The sequence below is a fragment of the Metopolophium dirhodum genome, chromosome 9 (assembly GCF_019925205.1).
Source record: "Metopolophium dirhodum isolate CAU chromosome 9, ASM1992520v1, whole genome shotgun sequence".
NCBI classification, from domain to species: Eukaryota; Metazoa; Arthropoda; class Insecta; order Hemiptera; family Aphididae; genus Metopolophium; species Metopolophium dirhodum.
Genome location: NC_083568.1, coordinates 3816856 through 3838233, shown reverse-complemented (window position 1 = coordinate 3838233; position 21378 = coordinate 3816856). Strand labels below are relative to the sequence as shown.

At 32.8% G+C, this 21378-nt stretch overlaps 1 protein-coding gene and 2 long non-coding RNA genes across 5 annotated transcripts; 2 read left to right on the top strand and 1 right to left on the bottom strand.

Annotated features, from left to right (window-relative positions):
- Positions 1-9: 9 nt before the first annotated feature.
- LOC132952303 (uncharacterized) lies at positions 10-12382 on the bottom strand. Of its 3 annotated transcripts, XM_061024577.1 has the most exons (7): positions 11880-12382; positions 11464-11569; positions 10379-10859; positions 9719-9982; positions 4152-4278; positions 3191-3370; positions 10-1502 (listed from the first exon to the last, which is right to left on the bottom strand). In XM_061024577.1, the coding sequence occupies exons 3-7, from the start codon at positions 10470-10472 to the stop codon at positions 482-484; spliced, it is 1686 nt and encodes a 561-aa protein (XP_060880560.1). In that variant the 5' UTR covers positions 10473-10859; positions 11464-11569; positions 11880-12382; the 3' UTR covers positions 10-481. The 3 variants fall into 3 exon arrangements, with proteins under 3 accessions (XP_060880560.1, XP_060880558.1, XP_060880559.1); XM_061024575.1 differs by having other exon boundaries at positions 11464-12382; XM_061024576.1 differs by having other exon boundaries at positions 10379-11569; positions 11884-12382.
- On the top strand, positions 1402-7455 carry LOC132952306 (uncharacterized). The gene is made up of 3 exons (XR_009665459.1): positions 1402-1540; positions 3176-3403; positions 4163-7455. It is a non-coding gene; the product is annotated as an uncharacterized LOC132952306 (long non-coding RNA).
- LOC132952307 (uncharacterized) lies at positions 7537-10139 on the top strand. Its single transcript, XR_009665460.1, has 3 exons — positions 7537-8288; positions 8454-8536; positions 9738-10139. It is a non-coding gene; the product is annotated as an uncharacterized LOC132952307 (long non-coding RNA).
- Positions 12383-21378: the final 8996 nt, after the last annotated feature.

Here is a 21378-nt window from a genome sequence, read left to right as displayed (position 1 = left end):
GTACATATCTATAGTAGATAACCAACTATATTCATCACAAACAGGAATAATGATTTGTAACTTTTTACAATTGTTCTGGTTTAACACTTAAGTGCTATTAACCGACTTGATACTGGAGTACTGTAGTGTTTTGTTGAGGCCCTCGATTGTATTAAATTTTCTCGTCTTACTATAATAGGTACCTATATATATTATATTATATACAAAATAATGTTAATTTTACTCTTAAACGAGTTATGAAAATTACAAGAACTTCAAACATTAATCGCTGCTAAAGTTTTTTAAATTTTAAAAATATTAAATAGTTTTTGACACTTTTCAGGACAACGAGAAACGAGTAATGACGAATGGGTATTATTTTGATTTTTTGAAAGCTTAAGTTGAAAACCGATCCCAAAGTGTTTCAATTCTCGTCTGGTACTCCGGTTATTACCTATACAATATAGTAGGATGATTGTTTTGCCACCGGTGGCTGCTGTAGTCAAGCGGTTCTCACGTACCGGTTGCACCCGGTCTTGGAGGTGTAGTGACGCTTGACAAGGAACGCAGCCGTCCAAGCAGCGGCGGTGGCCACAAGAATGGATCCGAGCGTGTAAAACACGCACGGTGAGATCGGTGGCCAGTGTCCACCACGGCTGGGCAACGACTGGCGCAGGAACAGGTCGACGGCCAGTTGAGCGGCGCCTTTTCCGAGTAACGTGGCGGAACAGGAGGCGGCGAGTTGTTCGCGGCCTAGCGCTCGGACCGCAACCAGCGGTTCGAGCCCGACGGCGGCACCGGATGCCATTCCGAAGGCCATGACCAGGGACGCCGACCATTGCGCGTGCACTGCCGATCGCAGTGGCCACTGGAACGGGTCGGCATTTGATTCGGCGGTGGCGGCGCCGGTCAGTAGGACGGTGCCGCCGACGGCCACCACCGCGGCGTACAGGTAAATTGACGCCGAACCGCCGGGCGAAAGCAGGTCTGAAGCGGTGGGTGCAAGAAAACGACCGGCCGCCTCGGCCGCGGCCAGCTGTAGGGCGGAGGCACGCGCAGGCGCGGCAGTGGCGTACGCCAAGTGGCTGATCGCGTGGACGACTGACACGGCCAGAAACTCAGCGGCCGGCGTGGCGCCGAACTGCGGGTGTCGCCACCTCAGCCACCACCACCAACGGGTGTTTTTCAAGCGTTTGCAGTCGTCGTCGTCATCGTCTTCGTCGTCGTCATTGTCTTCGTCGTCCGTTGAAGACACCGCCGCCGCCGTGGTTTGGGATTTCAACAGCGGCGGCGACGGTGACGAAACTACCGCAGCGTAGTACAGGTCCGTGGCTGCCTTAAACGCCGTCGTCGCGACTGCTCTCGCGTTGATCGATGTCGGCGTTGGCGTCGACGAAGCGATCGGCCTCGTGTAGGTCACCTCGTCCTGTTGAACCCTGTCCGCATCAACAACCGCGGGTATGTAGGTCAACGAGCACGCCAGTGTGTTCAATATCATTCCGGACACGATCAGAATGCCGCCTCTGCAAGAAAAACGATATGACATGTAATGGGGGCGGAAGTAAGTTAAAGATCACCGTTTTGGGTTAGGTTATTATCGAGACTTTACTAGTGATTCAATGAAGAGCTCGTAAGTTCGTGAAATAAGTACCGATCTTATGCTGTTATTTGGTCGGTACCATTTTACAAGTTTTGATTGTCTTTGTCCACGGTCTACTAACTAATGCTTATTCGAATTTGAATGTGATTAAAAACTAAAAAAAACACTAAAATATATTTTTATAAACTATTATAAGACGACATAGGATACCCACTGTAATTTTGTTTTATTCTTTGAATCTAATAAACACTCCTAATGTGACTACTACTAGTTATAGTTTAATATTATAACATTTCTAGTTACATAATATAAACAATTACCAGAAAAAAATTAAAAAACAAACATAAAAAGTATTCAAACATATCTATAATGACGGCATGAAATTGAATATTCGAGATAATAACAAATATTATCCTTTCAAATAATTGCAAATACCAATTGAGTATAATGACTAATACACGTTAAGGCCCTTGCAAATGTGTATTTTTTAAGGAGTTGTGTTTACTGTTTAGGCAATTATTTCGTTTCTGCGATTACTGATCGTCTTTGTGTGTGTAGTAAATGATCATCAGTGTGTGCATACTCCCCTACCATCACCTGTGACCCACATCAATTTACACTTCATTGTTATTTCTTATCTGGTTTTTGGTCGCACGCACGCATATGCACAAGTTATTTAAAGTTATTAGAAAACCAATTTATGGACGTGAAATAGCCGTCGCACAGACAAAAATTAAGGTACTTCTAGTGGTTTGATTTAAAAAACGTAAAGATGTTTGTGTTGGTAAACAAGTTTACTTTGCATCGGTCGGAGCACTTTTTCAATTTTAGCAAATTCTTGACGAGAATAAATGTTTTACATTTTATAAATTTATAAATTTTTAGTATTGAATATATTAAAAAATATCTAAAATATAAAAAATATGCTCCGACCGGTGCAAAGTAGACTTGTTGACCAATTAAAACATCTTTACAACCTAACCACTAGAAGTACTTTAATTTTTGTCAGTCGCTAAGGTCGTTTTGATGAAAAATTAACAGGGTTTGCAAGGACCTTAATACAGAACATATTTAAAAATGAAACAAAGCAAAATAAAATATGTCGATTTTTTTTTCAAATAATATGATTAGCATTTAGAATTTATAGTTGACATAAGCTATAGACCTGCTCATAGACCATTGACCACAAAAAATCCAAACTATTAGTAAGTTATAACTTATAATAGTTCTATATAGGTGCTATACACTATATAGGTTGATTCATCATGCATGCTCAATGCTCATCCCATTTTTCCTTTTAATAATGAATTTATATTTTATTAAAATTCTATTTTTGGAATTTTTATATATACTCAAAATATACTTCTTTTCAAATTCAAGAATTATTTTGTAGTACCTGCAACTTACTTAAGAAGTGTACTGCGGCGATAAAAATTCTGAGAATTAGATTGTGAATAACTGGGGATGATCACCCTGTCTAATATTATGTACAATTAATTTTAGATCGGTTGGAAGTTTGGGACTTTAATAATATGAGCTCATTTTTTTTCTTCAATTTTTTGTTGGTCAAATATATTAATGAACATCATATTACAGTAGAATATTATATACCTGTAGCCGTATGAAAAGGTCAAGAACTCGAGGTACGGCGGCATGGCGAGAGCACCGATGGCGGTGCCTGCCAGCGAAAACCCGTTGGCCAGTCCTCGGCGCTTGTCGAAATACTCGTTGACGATCAGTATTCCTGCCGAGTAGCACAAGCCCGCGCCAAATCCCACCATCAAGCCGTAGCTGCGGAAAATCGGGAAAACGGTCATCGATCAAGTACGTATATTATCATATATTAAAGTATAACACTAAGGATAGAAAATGCCGATGCAATTACCTAACTTATCGCTCATTATTTGGATTTTATAATAATTTGGATTTGACTCATTAGTGACAGGAACTGGTGATATATATATTTCCCTCCTCCTCCTCCTCCTGTCACGCCACTAGTGAGTCAAATCCAAAAATAATGAGTGAAAAATGATTGCATCGGCGTTGTCTATATCTATATATTATGTATACAATTGCAATATATGTATAGATATATAGATGACAACTTATAATACCTATATAATAAAAGTGTTAATTTTTTACGAATAAGATGTATACGTAGTGATTTTTTATAAAAATATATAATTGGATGATTGGACTAGTGTTGTAAATGTATTACTCCACCATTCCAAGATATTATTTGTTCTACGTAGGTATACCAGTTTTAAAAAATATATGTATTGATTTAGGGGGAAACGTCCAAATACCCATTTGACTAATACTAAGCATTATAAATAACAGTATTAAATAAAGCAATAATAAATAAATAATAAATATAATAATAATAAAATTATTATTATTAATAAATAATATGGTTGACATTGTATATTTACCGAGCTAGACTGGGCAACATTCTATAATATATATAATTTAACTACGTTGCCCGATAGTCTTGCACTTTGCCCGTAGGTAACAAATATATGCATCTTCTACGGTTAGCTAAAGTAAAATAAATTCCACTATTTACACTTACCTTATGTACAGGTGCGATATGGAGTTGGCGAACGAACTGTACATCATACCGGCGGAAGCCAAAAGTCCACCCCAGAACGTTACGGCTCGGTGTGAAATCAATTTACACAGTAGACATGACAGCGACCCTGAAACCACCGAACAAAATTCGATCGTATATTTTTATATTACAATTTGTCTTAACTCTTAGATGATTTTCGCTGAAAACATAATACTAACAAACTATAATATAGCTATATATGCATCGGCGTGACTAGGAGGGGGATTAGTCATCCATTCCATCCTTCAATAGACGTGTTTAGTCTCCCTATACGTTTTTACTTTTTACTTTTTACTCTTACTACCTCCCGCCGGTTAAAATCCAAATCAATCCATAAAATAAAATTTTCTTTTGTAAAATATTTAATATATATATTTGTAGGTACCTATTATAATATAATATTTATTTATTTGCTGATATAATAGCTGTAATATAACCCGGCTTTGACCCCAAATTAATATTATTTTTATTTTAATTATTTTTAATGATAATATTAAGAGTTAATACATTATTAAATCATTATAAATAATCACTTTGTTTTATAGTTTATAATTTATGTATACAAGTTTCAATGGGACATATTTTGCTGTTGTATTGATTGCAATATTGCTTTAAAATCTGAGACCATATTAGACAGAGCAACTCGCTTATCGTCCTTAATGTTCAATCGAGTTCTTGATTTGTTTTTAATTGTAAGTATTGTATAAAATTCAGCCTTTCAGAGATATGTATAATAGCGAATGGAATCAAAAATTACATTGTCCTGCACTCCTGGATGTAGCTCGCAGATAAGCGTTTATCAACGAACACCAAAATTCGATTTAAGTTTTTATTTGTAAATCGTGGTGTCCTATTTATTTTGATCTTAAATCAATTAATTCATCATTAACGAGGTCTGAATCATTAATTCATGAGATTAAGTCCACGATAAAAGGGTTACATAACCATATTTTTGGTTTTAAATATGTAGAATCGAAATAATTGCCAAATGAATTTTCAAGCACATATTGCACATCAATAGGTGCTTACAATTTTTGTTTGTGGAACTGGATAAAGCCATATTATTTTTTGAATGTTCGTGTGTAATAATTAGTTAGTAAGTAGTTAGTACGTAACCATATAAGTTTGGTATATAAAAATAATGACTGGTTTGTCTCGTTGTTGTCTTTCAAGTGGTGAAATGTGGGCAAAAAACTATTATTGTTATCTTAAAAACGTTATCGGAAACTGTACAGAAATATGAACAACCGTTCACGTAAACCTACAAAAATAATAAATTATATTCAAAATCATCACAATAAAAATTTACATAATAAAAAAAATCACAGCCACTACATGAACCCCCGAGTAACCATCTACGGACCCCAAAGGGTCCATGGACCACCGGTTAAGAACCTACTATATACTATGTACAGTTATCTGGTTATAATAAATATAGAAAGAGAATTATCTACGATGTACGATTATCGATAGTGATATTTTCTATACATTCGGGTCTAAGTACAGGGATATACAGGGGCTTTGCATCCCACGGATTATTTTGGACTTTGGTTTTTTAGGACTCCTATAGCCTCTGTAATTAACTATTAAATCCTATAGTTACGCCCATATGACTAAAATATTATGATGTGCATAATAATAGTGTTTGTAAATTGTAAAGCGAGTCCAATAATTGTGGTCTACCGCAGAAGAACGCGTTTCTAAATTGAAAGAGTTCTATAATGTTGTATTCAAATTGTGGGCGGCAAAGGTTCGTTTGTAATAGGATGGGACTGCAGGCTTCAACGGCGTCCGTTTAAAATAGTTTTGGATTTCATGTGCGACGAGGGTGCAGGAGTTGTTAGAGTTGCCGGTATAGTGGAAGGGTGATTGGAATTTGTCGCCCACGCGTAAAAACGAATTTATTTATAGTAAGTAATGAGTGTATATGTGTTAAGTAGTATTTTTATAATTTAATACTGTTGTCGATGGGAGCGCGGGTCAAGTGAGGTTGCTGCAATTATGTTATATACTTATATAATTATATTATATTCTTCCGTTCGAATGGAGGACTTTCGACTAGGGAATGTGACTGCGAGAAGCGTTTTTAACAATAAAACATTTTAACGAAATTAAATTTTGTTCACTTGATTCACATACACAGGATTCTTTTAACAGTGATCACTGATTATTTCGATAAATATTAAGAGGATTTCAGTGCATTATTTGTTTTATTTATCCGACCCACCAACATAATATTAATTATTAATAATTTATTATATAGCAAACCAACCTTGTGTTGTTAGATCGAATATTACATAGTGAATTGACCTATTATCAAACCTTAAGTTCAAAAAATTATCATTGTTGGTATGTTGACTTTTTAACGACATTTTTTTACGCAAGTTATGATTATTTAAAAATATTACGATTTTAAAACACAGATAACGCTTTAAACATTAAATTTGATAATAGAGGTCAGCTATAACGACACAAGACTGGTTCTACACAACGAAAATTTGATATGTGTGCATTGCAGAGTCAGAGAGGGTGAGAGAGAGAGAGTGAGAGAGAGGGAGAGTGAGAGTGTGAGAGAAAGAGAGTGAGAGTGAGGGAGAAAGAGAGATAAGTATATAAGATAGCAAATAATGCTCTGACATCCTCTTAACAATGGCTACATAACTATATATATTTAATAGTTATTTAACAATGTTTTTAACATTTTGTAAATATTAACATAGTTATTTAAGTCATTATACAGATAATTATATAAAGAATTTTAATGTACATATATTAAATTTTGAAAGAGTGGTTAATTAATAAATAAATAAGTATGCACCTATTTAATGTTTAGATGATTGGAGTAGTGTACACCAACCATTTTTCGGGGTATTCGAATCCCTGTGCTACTTCACTCTGTTCGTATAATCTTTAAACACTATTATACATAAGTCACAACTACTACCTAGTTACATTCATTCGAAATTCGAATTTTATGTATTGAAATAGCTAGTTTTCATTAATAATTTTGTTATTGACTTATCCAAATGGTTTGGTGAATTATATAAATTATGTAAAAAAAATAATTTTTAAATACGTCAATACACCTTTTGCTAGATAAGCAGTGTTTACTGATAAAAAATCACGCTGTATAGTCAAAATACGTAAATACCTATGTATTAATAACAAACTATGGTTTAAAATATCAAATTTCTTTATGCTATAGCTATAACCAAACTATTTACATGAATATATATATTATATTTAAAATAATAACGTACAACCGAACTGATATCCTTCAGCAAATAAATAATTTATTATATAGATATAATATATTATGTATTTTTTTCAATACCTACTTGACAAAATAAATGTTTGTAGTGCACTGATTAAAATATATTTAAGACTCAATGTTATAATATTATAATATTATAATATTACGATTATCAATAATTATTATTATATATGTAAAAAAAATTATTATAAATTTATAACCATTGCATCATCGGAATATACCTATATACAATCTACATTTTAAAACGTTTAATATAGGTACTTGTGTCCGATTTACGAACAATAATATTGCACGCAGAAGTCTGCAGACAAACGGTATTTTTTTCAGATGTCGTTTTGGAAAATAATATATTCGGTAAAAATGCGTGACCAGATTAAAAAAAAAAAATTAGAAGCGAATAGTTTTTTAAGCTGAGGGGTCGAAATCACGTCTGAAGGCACCGGTATCAGTCGTCACTCGTCAAAAAACCAAACACGTGTTGACGTGTACGATTCGTGTACAGTGTACACAGTAGCTTTTTAGGTAAGTACACGTACGTTTAGTCATAATACAATAATGAGGCCTCTTCTATACAATATTTTCCGGGCGGAACATTCGATCGGTATAATATACAATATCGACTGCTGCTGCGTCTGGTTTCCGGGTCGATTGTTTCATCGAACACAATTAATAAAAAGTCGTGACGGTTCGTGCAGTCGACGAGTCGAGGCTCGCGGGCGGGGAGCGCGGAGAGGCGACTGCGTTTGGATTCTCTGGCACGCGTCATAAATTACAAGTGTTTAGTGCGCACACACACACACACACACACACACTGAGCAGCATAGGTAAGTACTCTACGGCGCCAAAACGTTAGATATAGTATTAAAAGGTACATAATATAATGAAAAAAAAATCCCGACGGTTGCGATGGAAATGTGCGCCGCGCCACACGTGACTCACTATACAGACAGGTATGGTTTACTGATTTATTATTATTATTTATTATACAGGTATGACATATAGATACCGCGCGTGCAGTCGGTACTCCGGACTCGAGCTGAACGTCTAAAGTGCAGCGGACCCAGTATTTTCGGTGCGTATATATTATATAGGTACATTATATACAAATAGGAACGATTACCCAAACTATATAGGTAGGTACAATAGGTACATATTATAATATCGCGGCGGTCCGAGAGTGCGATGGCCATAATATTGACACAGGATAAATTGACATGTGCGTCCCCCATACACTGGCTATAGGTTGCCGAGAGCAAAAAAAACATTGTTAGAAAGAGATAGTGCAGTGCATAAATGCATAATATTGGACCTAAGTGCATATTATGTTATCTTTTTCTAAAAACTTTCTGTTATCTTATTGCTATTGAACTTCTTCTTCTCTCTCGCTATTAAAATTAAACTTTATGGTCTTAAATTGTATAAGTTATCTTTTTCCAACAATGTTGGCCCCCAGACCTCTCTCGCTAGCTGTTATCTGCAGTCCATTTCTATATAAGTTTATAGGTCTGTAGCGATGACACACGCGCTTCACGCACAATATACGCAATATTTGTTTTATGCGTATTATAGACGAACAGCGAAACAAATAACATATTATTATCAACAATATTTTCTATACGCGAATATTATTCGAGTCTGTGTGAAACCTCACAAAAATCGGCATGTTTAATGTGTATGAATAGGTAGATATCTACACAAAATCTCTTATACAAATCTATCGATTCTCTATAGCCGGGGTGATTGTAAATACTAAATTCCACCTATTGTACCTTTATTTTGTATGTAAATTCCATTGATTTTACCTGTGAAAACATGTAAATTCCACTGCGGTACCGACCAAATATTGACTTGTTAAATAAACCTAAACTATATTATTGGTTGATCAATTTTATTTTTAAATTTTTTAAAAATTAATTACACAACGCATTCAATGTCATAGTCTATATTATTTTTATTGCTTAAAATAAATATTTGATTTCATGATTATTATCGTGTAGATTACGATAGTACTTAGTACTTATGTCTTATACTACCTAATACAGTTGTTAAGTTGACGTTATGTTGTGATAAAGCGTACCTACCTCCTAATACGCTACATCTCAAAAGATTTGTCTAATACTGAATGTCATAAATCTGACCCTAAAATCGACTATTCCTGAATGTCCCAGTGAAACTTATACATGCGCCCAGCTGTCATATATAAATTGTTATTATGTCTTATTATTATTTAATATTAATCGTTTTTGGCACTTACCCGATATGAAAAACGTCAGGTTGAACGTGGCCGGTATCCACCGGCAACCGACAACGGACCGGTTCGAGAACTCGAGCTCGTGTACCTCGACGAACCCGTTCAGGACGTCTGGACCGAATGATCTCAGCATGCCGGGCAACAGGAAGTTGGCGAACGCGCACCCGCCCACAACGTACCAGGCCCAGCTGTCGTCGAACGTCCGGTGTTGACGTTCCTGTCGCGAATTTTGGTGATGTTGGTCGCGGCGAATCGACGTTGACGGTCCTGCGGCGTTACGAGAAACACACATCAAAAATGTACAAACGACTAAACAAGTGATGAAACGACACCGGACATGTAGAAACAGTGGCTTGGCCAAGGGTGAATTTTGGATGCTTAAACACCCGGGGCATCAAAAAATATATGAACCATATGATTCAGATTTCTACAGAATATGTAGTCATATGGTTCTATTTCATGATATGTGAAGACTAATGAATACAATGGAGAGTGTGTAGAGCTCTCCACATGTTATATTTAAATATAAATAAATTAAGACCCCCCCTAGACAAAATTCTGACTACGCGCTTGTGTGGACGACAAACATCCGTTTCGGTCTGCCGAGGAAATTAAAACCGCTTAATAATATAACATAATATTGTATATAGTGTAGATACGCACTTTTGTCCCGGAGCATGTACGACGACTCGTCGGGTTCAGATTTCGGGTCTCCGGCCGCCGGACCTCTGCAGCTCGCCGTCGTTTCGTTGGTCATATTTCCGTAAATCAAATAATCCGGTGTGTGTAGTAGGTCAGTGCAGACGTAGTAGGACTGCGACGGGTATAATAATATGATAATATCGGCCGGACGGCGAGTCGGAAATATAATATTATTTCACATGATATTATATTATTATATCACTCGGAAGACGGCGGCGGCGGCGGCGGTGGCATGATGCGCCCGTGGCGGTTATAATAATATTATATTGCTAGGTACCACCTGAACGACCTATCGGACGCGACTGATACGCCTGGTCCGGCGGTGCGTGTGTGCCCATACCGGCCGATGCCTCGGTAGCGATAAACAATCGCGAGTCCGGAAGCTGATTGCGACTACGAGTGTAGGTATTATTGTATTAATGGTATATTATACACGATCGATCTGTGAATGTTATAATATTACTCACACGAATTAATGCTACGATAATGCGAGAGAACGGCGCACTCGGTTATTATATTATTATTATTAAATGTGTTATTACCACGTCCTGCGTATATAATATCAAATATTATGTAAATATGTCGCTATACTTTGTTATTATTACCTATTAATTAATTATCATAATTATATACGTACGCGCAAGTATTAAAACTATGATATCGTAAATGCACAAGGTATAGTATATTAGGTATATTATATAATATTATAGGCACCTATCATAGACGTGATTTTTTTTTTACTCCGTTTGAGAGAGACGCTCTCGCAAATCTTATGTAAGTATAGGTACCTACTCAACAGGTGTCTATATCCTATAAGCACGACGTATTATAATAATATATAATATTAAAATCGTCACAATTTCAATTGTCACGTGTGTGTGTGTGTGTCTCGTGGTTCGATAAAAATAATAATATTGTTATGTATTATCATACGTTCGTTTCGTGGCGTCGGTCTTCACCGCGATGAGTGCCGCGTGTGACTGTCGCGTTCGTCGTATAAACTATTCGTCAGAAAATAATAATAATATAATAATATTGTAACATACTTAGCGGAATTCGGTTCGCGAGCGGCGTGCGTGGTCGAATAACACCCACCGAACGGCGGTGTTCATCATCACTTAACTTTCAGCGTGGACTGATAACGCTACAAAACTACACAGTAAAATAATAATATATTATATCACTATATATTATGTATAATATATCACTTAAACTTAATTTTTTAATAGCATAAGTAAATTTACAATATATATTTTATTGCTCTTCGCTCATCTCATCGCCTATTTATATACTCCTCTTGATCTGAGACCGTAATACCATTCACCGCAGCTGCGATCAATCAATTATAATTAATATAATATTATCATAATTCATCGCATTAGCATTTAACAATTAACATACTCTGAAACTCTGACACTCACACATAATATTATATACAAACAATTATATGGCGTATACATACCTACATAATATTATTAAATCTGCAAAACGATGACCAAAGGACTTTTTGGAAAATGTATAATAGATTTTATTATTACTCGTGACGCGATAAAAAAAAAAAAACTACGTAAATTACAAATCCGGATTAGTCACATCACTTCACCGTAGTTCGTAGTTCGTTCATCGTTGACAGCTGATATGACAAATTCCACCGTGATATTTTATCGTTATGATGGTTAGTAATTTAGTATATCGCGAAGAAGTTATATTTTCGGTAAAGGCTATATTATAATATAATATTATTATATAAGTATAAGACTCTAAACCGATTCCGGATGTTTATCACGGTCGCGTTCGTTCGAGTGACGACACACGGCGGCGACGGTGATCCCAGCCAAGGTGGACGTGTATATTGGCCCCATCAGTATTTATAGGTGTGAGAATCATAACACTTGCATGCACGTCTTGTTTAGGTCCATAGAAGGGGTGATAAAAATAAACGACACATCTCGCCCACTTCAACCGGCGCCGTTTAAATTGCCAGAAAATAGATATTATTATTATTTTTCATAAGCGAACGAAATACGAATTAAATGAAAATATACAAAATAAAAATCACTATAGCTAACCAAAATAATATAATTTCGTCAGACCCGGCTTACCAGATCGTTTATATGGGTGTGGCTTGATTAGTGTCCGCGTGTCATAGGTTCGCCATATCTGATATAATTTTATGTAATATCTTGGGTATTGTAGGTCGTAGATTGTGGTGAACTTTAACATTGCGTCCCGGTATTTTGGGTATTGCTCGTATATTGTTCTTAAACGACTATAGTAATACAATTAATAATCACAATAAATAATTATGACAATGTATTTGTATACCTATCAAACATTTAGTTTTAAAAATTGAAATGAAATGTAATAAATCAAACATATACGTATTGAATTTAATCAATACTCAATAGCCAAACACAATGAAATATACTCGTAAATAGTCTTTTAAATTATAATCAAAGGATTTTAAAAAGTTAATACATTATGATATAGCAATAATATATTTGTCATGTATATTGTAATGTAATAACTAATAAGGGTTGCCATACGAGACTGTATACCGGTTTTGATTATATTATTATCGTCCCGGTGTCCCAATAGTGTTTCGAGATTGTCAATTGTCCCAGAACTAAACTTCAATCATTTTTTTGTTTATGTTAAACTTTTAATCTTTTACTAAAAATTTCTATTAGAAAAACTATATTGTTTTGATAAATAAAAATATTAATAAAATAATCAAATTGATTACTTGATTGATTGACTAAATCTATGTTTGAAATCACATTCCCGACTTGGCTACGATAATTTTCATTATCACTTTTTCATAGATATAGGATGATATTCAATTTGATGTTTTTTTTGGTCATTTTTTTCGGATTTGTAACATTAGGTTCGATTTTACTTTTACCTTTTATACGCATGTCGTTAACCAATGCTGATTATTGTGTGGTACTCAAAACTGCAGTTACGAAAATATACGATTCTAAAACTGATAGTGGAGTACCCTGGAGTGTTATGATAGTTCCCATACAAATAACATAAAAAATGTTTGTTCCGGTTTAAGTAAAATATAATATGACAACTCTAGATGTAATCAAATTTAGTATAAAATAAATATAATTATACACCTGTACAATTAAAATTAGGTTAGTAGTTTTTTGATATACATTATTTTAATTCGGTGATTTTAATTTGAATAAATAAAACATTATATTGGCTGTATTTCCTAAACTGTCCGTATAGAAACTATCGACCTTCTACCGCTAATATTTCAATATCGGTTTGAATTATTTATGAATAACATCTAAAAAAGTATAAATTATTCGGCAGGGAACCTCATTAAAACCTAATTTTGTATGAATAAGACTACCTGGCGACAGTTTACTTTAATATTTAACTCTTTTAAATTATTGCAAATAGATGGAAGACTAAACCTTTTGAAATGTTATTTTTGAATAAATGATCAGCAAAACTTAGAATTTTTGAATCCACTGGTTGTGGTTCTGATAGCTCAAACGAAAAAGAAACACTTATTATTAAAGATAATCCAAAATTAGATAAATATTTGTCAACTTCTCAAATTCACAAATAAGGCACATATTCATTAATCCGTTTATTTTTCGTTTTATATATTGTATGGATATCCCCGCTATTAACAATGTTTTTGGTCAAATTATTATAATTTCAAAAATAATAAAAAAAGATTAATTTAAGATGATTCAAATTTCACATAAATGAAAATAATTTTAGAACCCAGGCACACATTTAAACTTTGCAAATAAATAACTATATAATTATCTATAAATCCAGAAATCCTTCCATGGGCGGGTAGTTGCTTTTATAAAATTGAAAAAAAACCCAAATTCATACTAATAGTAATTAATAATAATTAAAAATAATTCCAGCAACTGACTAAATAAATATAGTGGTACATGAGCACCTTTATTTTTATAGACGTCAAATAATGTGACCCTGTTGTCATAGACAGTCGCGAACGAATCCAACCGGAAATTTTACATCATCGAAACAATGTTTGCTCGTGATCCATCATACACAACCCGTCGAGGTATTGTTTAACTTTATTTGAGCTACGTATATTTATATAGGTTTATGTGAATGTGGGTATACAAAATACAACAAAACTAACCCGAGAGATGAACAGTCAAAACGCTATCATTTTACTATTGTTACAGATACCTGCAGAAATTGAGCTAAATACTATTTTTATTGTAAATTAATTTTGAATATAAGAAAAATGTTGAAAAATAATATCATAATAATATTTACATTCATGCATACTGGGTGATCATTTTATCATTGAACACTCAATATTTCAAAAAGTATAAATGTTTTTGAAAACATGTGTTTTTACATGGTTTTGAATCGTTAAAAACAATATTTAAAAAATATAGACTTAAATTATTTTTATCCTTATAATTTTTTAAGTTTTTCACTTTATTGAATAACATTTTTTTTTTTTTTTTTTTTATTAAAAATAAAGTATATTTACAATCTATACATAAGTGTATAATGAGTAAGTGTGGTGACAGAGTAAGTAAGTATTATAAGAAAAAAAAATAACAAGAGAAGGAAGGCTCCCAGCAGTGCCACCTGACCAGAAATCATTGAATAACATACAATTTTAATTTCATATTCCATAGCAAAATATTTTCCTAAGTATTTTGATATAGAATATAACTTATGACTTATGAGTTATAACTAAAAAACTACTCCTAAAGTCGATTTGTACGTATAGAAATACTCAGAAAAATATTCTGCTTTCGCAGATGAAATTAAAACTGTATGTTGTAAGTCAAAAACGTAAGAAACTTAAAAATATAGTATAATTTTTAACAAAAACGTTGTTTTACATTTTTGTAATGATTGAAACCATGTAAAAAAAAATATATTCAAAAACATTAATACTTGTTGAATAATGATAGTGTTCTAAGTTAAATGAATCACCCGGTATTAAATAAGTTCTAATTTACTTATTAGTTTACGCGTATAAAATAAAATAATATTTTATTTAGAACGTTACCATATGAACGCCACAAAAACATCATTACATGACCCGTAACATTAACAAAAATCACGCTTACGTTTTTAAAAAATTGTGATTTTGAGCGCATGTTTTCTTCGAAAACCAGAAAAATATTATTAATTATGAGATTGCCGTTTAGTGAGATCTTAAACGAAAAGTAGTGGACATTTTTTTCAAATATGTAAATACCTACCTATATTATAAATTAGACATTTTTATTCGAATTGTTTTCTCTTCGGTTGCATTGAGAGTCATCAAACCACGCAGTCGCTTTAGAAATAATACATATTATCTTCAATCATGCAAATATAACAAACAACAAAAACAAAAAAACCGATAAGCTACGCTGGATTATGCAAAATACCATTTCAAATTGTATTTTTTAAATTTCACTCCAGGGGTTATGTCGTTGCGAAACATATATTTATCGGTGAGCTATATTTATGAAAAATAGTACTCAAAAATATGCAAACTATACTAATATAATATAAGTTTATAGTATCGTTTATGTTAAACCACTGGCATCTATACTATGTCCTTTATCATACATTTTCAGCATCTACACCTTCGATACATAGCTTCTATCGTGTAAATTGATATCGAAGATGTTACATACGTATACACTATACCGTGTATATAACGCAAACATATTATACCGATCTCAGACCGAACCCAAACAAACTTATCATACAAGTTATTATCATTTTAATCGGGAGATATAAATGATATAATACGGAACGGTATAGGTGAATTTTATAATATTACGAGTTTAAATAATTGAGTTTTATTTGAATATAGGTACCTAAATATATAATAATAAATAACTTATTACTTTTTATATATTATATATTTATATATTTATTTATTGCAAAGATATCTTTTTAGTCTCTCGCTAATATAAAATAAATATTCCTATCAAATTTTGAGCATGCTTGGTAATCACCCTGTACATTATAAATAATAATTATATTAGATTTAACCACGTCTTTTATTATTTTTTCAAAAAACGAAGAATTTCTGATAACGTGCTTACTCACCAAAGTATATAACTTCAATTTTATATCGAAATACTTTTTCAGTCTAAAATGAAACAGTGCGGCAATACGTCAATACACCCTTGAATATTATTGATCGAGGTTTTGACGAATCAGCGTACAGTTCAAACTAGAAGTAAAAAGGTATATAGATAAGTATAGAGATAGTAATTACCTGTCTGTGAGTAAACACACTGCACAGTTGTTAATTTTAACTCTCGACAATAATTGTTATTTGAAACAACCTCGCCAGTCTCGTTGGGGAAATTAATTACATTGTCAAAGTGCAAGGGTTGGGAAAAGTGCACCCTTATTGTTCGTAATGATGGTTCTGACGGTGCCCATTCATTTTCAAATATTGATGAAGTGTCATGGCTAAGATATGCCTCTTCCACCCGCATGCAAAAGTGTCTTTATATACCGTTTGTCCGCTAAAACTGGTTACGCTCTATAACTCAGTTACCTACATTACTATAAGTACCCTATATATATTTTAGAATTCCGTCTGCGTGAAAATTATGATCCAATAGTCTAGTTTTATGTCCTGTAAACATAATTAAAAAATATGTATAGGGTAGGTACTGAGTAATATGGCCAATATGGGTAATTTAATTATTCAGTGTACCCTGTTTTCGCGGACACATGGTATTAAATTTAGCGCACAAATGTCGAAATATTGACCTTGAGAGTGTATGCTCGAACAATTTTAGTGACTGTATCGTCAATATATCTTAGAGGCAATCCAGGAGCAGTTATTGAGACAAGTCCTATGGGACTGGGGGGAGAAAGGTGAAAATACTTCGCATATACAATTTTATATGAGCATTGAGCATACACATTTCACTTTCCTCCCGTTGATAGGTAATAAACAGTAATTTAATGTGTTTTACACTTATTAATTATATCTATATAAAATATTTAATATATTAATTATAATAATTGTTTTATGTTTTGATGATCATGATGACTTTTAGAGTTATTACGTATTTACACATTTAAATAGGCCAGGGGGGGGCACCACTCCCGCAAGACCACTACTAGAGGTTTGGGGTGCAATTATTTCGGTTGTCGGACGAATTTTATGGGCCAAATCTGATTGTAAAACGATCAATCGTAGCCCAACAAGTACTATAACGCTGTTAGTGACAAACTGAAGGATAGTCGGCATTTCTAAGTCCGGTCGGAAATTTTAAAGACTACGCTCCCCTTGCTCTTTTATTTTTTTTTACGACCGTCACTGCATAGCGTACGTAGTACCTCTAAGTTGGAACTTGGAATACAATCGACCATGCTATACCTTCATCCTTAAAAGATTAATAATAATATTATTGTCTTATTATGATTATAAGTACACGTTTCAACTCTGTTAAAAATAACAACTCGTAGAAAACCATAAAACCGCAATAGTAAATATTATGGGTGCGAATTGTTATCGTAGGTACTATTTAGTATTTAGTAAAATACTTACGCACTATGTGCGGATAAATACTGAGAAAATAACTTGTGCACATAATATTACAGATAAAAATATATGTATTGAAATATTGTGACGTGTACACAGGTTAACTTATTGTTTTTGAAACATTAATTTTGTGCGAATTTACGCGTGAAGCGTTATTTTTATCAGAAAAACCTGACTACTACTATACCTACTGTACGACTTACAAGGTCTGAAAAAACTGAAAATACAAAATACAACTGAACAATTAACTGCTGATGTAATGGTCTTAAGATACTACGCGCATATCACAAAATATGACGTTTGCCTATTTATTGTTACAATGCGAGATGAGGTATTCCGTCATAATAGAATAGGCGCGTCATAAAAACAAAAGGTCAAGGGGTGAAATCGATATCGCTCGAAAAGAATATTAATCTGAATAATCACTCGCATATTTTAAATACCATAATATGATCATGAAATTATTACATAAACTCGTGATGTGCGTGTGTCCATACAAAAAGAGCAATAACGAACAAATTAGGAATTTTATGTGGACACGGCGCTACATAACAATATGAACCATTATTATACATTATACTATGTAAATAATCATATCTAACTTGTACATCACGTCCGTATACTATATGTATAGACTATAGATGAATACAATTATCTGTTTAATTATGTAATCTGTTTAATAAACATTTCTTATAATTTGCGGTTTTATAGATTATAATAGTAATTTAATTTTAAAACAATAAATATTTATTAATAAAAAGGCTTACCTTATATAATACGATATTATAGATTATAATAGTATATCTAATATTATTACCCGAGATTCAGTGGCGGCGATCCTATGGCCATGTGTTGCTTCAGCAACACATATTATACAATTTGGTGGGTGGGTGGTTGGATGTTGGGTGATTATTTATTATACTATATGACTAATTAGTGTAATATAATTAAAACAAAACAATACTAAATACAAGTTTTAAAATAAATGATTTTTAGAAAAAAAACGTAGCATTTATAATGTTATTTATATTATATTAATTATCCTGCTAGTAAATTAAAATCAAAATAATTCCTCAACGTATAGATCGCCATTTGAATAAAAAGTATAGCGCAGTTTCTAAGTAACATAAACGTCGTTTTAAAAACTGTTTTCTATCCTTTTTAGGTTAAAACTAACATATTTGAACATTTTATTTTTGACAAAATTGTTACTCGGCGGTGCGTGGTGCCGTAAGGCGTAAACTATCTAGCTTAGTTTTGAAGTTCGCTCGGAAATCCTTCCACCACAAAATTCTCTAAAAGTAAAGTGCAAAATGCGTTAATTTGTTCTCCATAATATTAAAATTAAACTATTATCCATTAGAACACATTTTAATGTTACGTATACGTAATTACTGGTTTTTATGATAGTATGTTAATGATTAATGAGTTTGTTTTTTTTTTATTTAAAAGTTTACAGGCTTCAACTGCTAAGGTTATTAGTGAGCTTATTATTTACGTATATTATGTGAATTGGATCCAAAAAAAAGGACCAACTTTATTAGCTATTCCACCAGGCGTCAGTCGAACCAAAGATTTTTTTTTTTAATATTATAATATGTAATTAATGAAACCGTATAAATATACCTACAAAAAATTCAAAATTGTTTGCAATGAACTGAAATTAAATCATGTATAAGCTACTCAATACTCTTTAGTCTTTACCTACATATAGGTATATTTACAATTACAACATAAACATTAATTTACTATATTAAATAGTGATAAATGGTAATACAATTTTACGTTCTGTTTAATGTATTTGAGTAAATAAAAAAAATTCACTTATACTTTTATAGAATACTTGTTTAAATGTGTAAAGTTAAATATTATTACATTAGCTCATTAATTATAATATGATTAAGTTCATATAATGTATACTATTTATTCATAAATATATGCTGCTAATTGCTATTGACTTTTGTAAAATGTTTTAATTTTTTATTGTTCATTATTCACTATAGTAATGTATGCAGACATGCAGTATGCTTTACACTTTAATTTCTGATATGTGATTTGAAAATAATAAATTCAATAAAATTCTATTTAAAGAAAACAGAATGGATAATACCGAGATAAATAAAATTAAGTATCTAGTTATGTATATTTTATGTGTCCCATGTAGGTACAAACTATGATTTAAGACTCCAAATGCAAAGAAAGTGAAACTAATACTAAGGAATTAGAATATTAGGATCCAGGTGGCTATATTATTATAACTTTGCGGTATAATAATATTACGATTTATGTTTGAAGGTTTCTCTCGGCTGTTACGGCCGAACACAAATCTATATATGTACCTAGATCTATCTCGACCGGAAAGTGTATCGGTTTTAACATGTCATTCGTCTATACAAAGTTCAGATCTAAGATGGTCTCCAATAGATGTGATGCCAATAATAATATGGGATCAAAACGTCTTTTGCGAACATGCCCGAAATCGTATTAAATGTATACTATATTATAATATGAAAGCTATAATGGAAACAGTTTCGCGGACGAGTGCTCTAAAAACGAATATGTACCTATTATATTCCGAACGGCTCTGACGGCATGATATTATATTACAATAAATTATTATAATTTGAATTTACGCCATATTATACGACCGACCGTGCAGTGTCGGTTTTTCGGTGGGGGATAGTGAAGGGCGATTACCCTTTGGATATTTTTTTGTGTGACTGTTATGTTCTGTACGTCGTCATATTATTTTCACGATGTATGTTCAAACTTTATTTTTTTGCATCAGCATGAAAATTTGAATTGATAACAATGAGACAATATACGGCCCGAATTGACTTTCAAACACTGCTATACTCAATATGGAAAAATATCGGACTTCAGAGTTAAAAACAGACAAAATAACTAAAGGTTTTTCAAACCTGAAAGCTAGGAAGATGAAATTTGTTTAAGCAAAAAATTACAGTTTTTCCATGTCTGTGTTGTAGGTACTCATAAGAATACTAATTAGTTAACCAGTTTAAAAATGTAGAATTTGAACAATTTGAACAATATGAAAATTTTTTTTTTGATAATGACCCCTAAATAGTCTTTTGCCATAGGGCTAAGAGATTCTATTTGCTGCACTGGTTGTACAATATTATGTGTTCCTATACGATACTGCGCAATACTAACAAGTATATACCACATACAATTATTCGCTACTGCTTTAAACAAAATAACTGGTTTTGAGTTTGGTTACAATGTTGTAAAGCTATATTATCAATAGCTACCTAATACTAATTAGTGTTTAAGTAGATAGTAGCCAGTAGGTAATAATAATTATAATAATAATATAATGAATAATGATTATATTATAATATAAATTAATTGTTCGTAACATTAATAATTTATAATTAGGGTTAGCTTTGTGAAGTTGTCTGCA

Coding starts and splice junctions, on each gene's coding strand:
- LOC132952303 (XM_061024575.1), bottom strand. CDS start 10,472: ATGACCAACGAAACGACGGCGAGCTGCAGAGGTCCGGCGGCCGGAGAC. Junction 9,983..10,378: donor GTACATGCTCCGGGACAAAA/GTGCGTATCTAC, acceptor GTAACGCCGCAG/GACCGTCAACGTCGATTCGC. Junction 4,279..9,718: donor CCTGACGTTTTTCATATCGG/GTAAGTGCCAAA, acceptor CGGTGGTTTCAG/GGTCGCTGTCATGTCTACTG.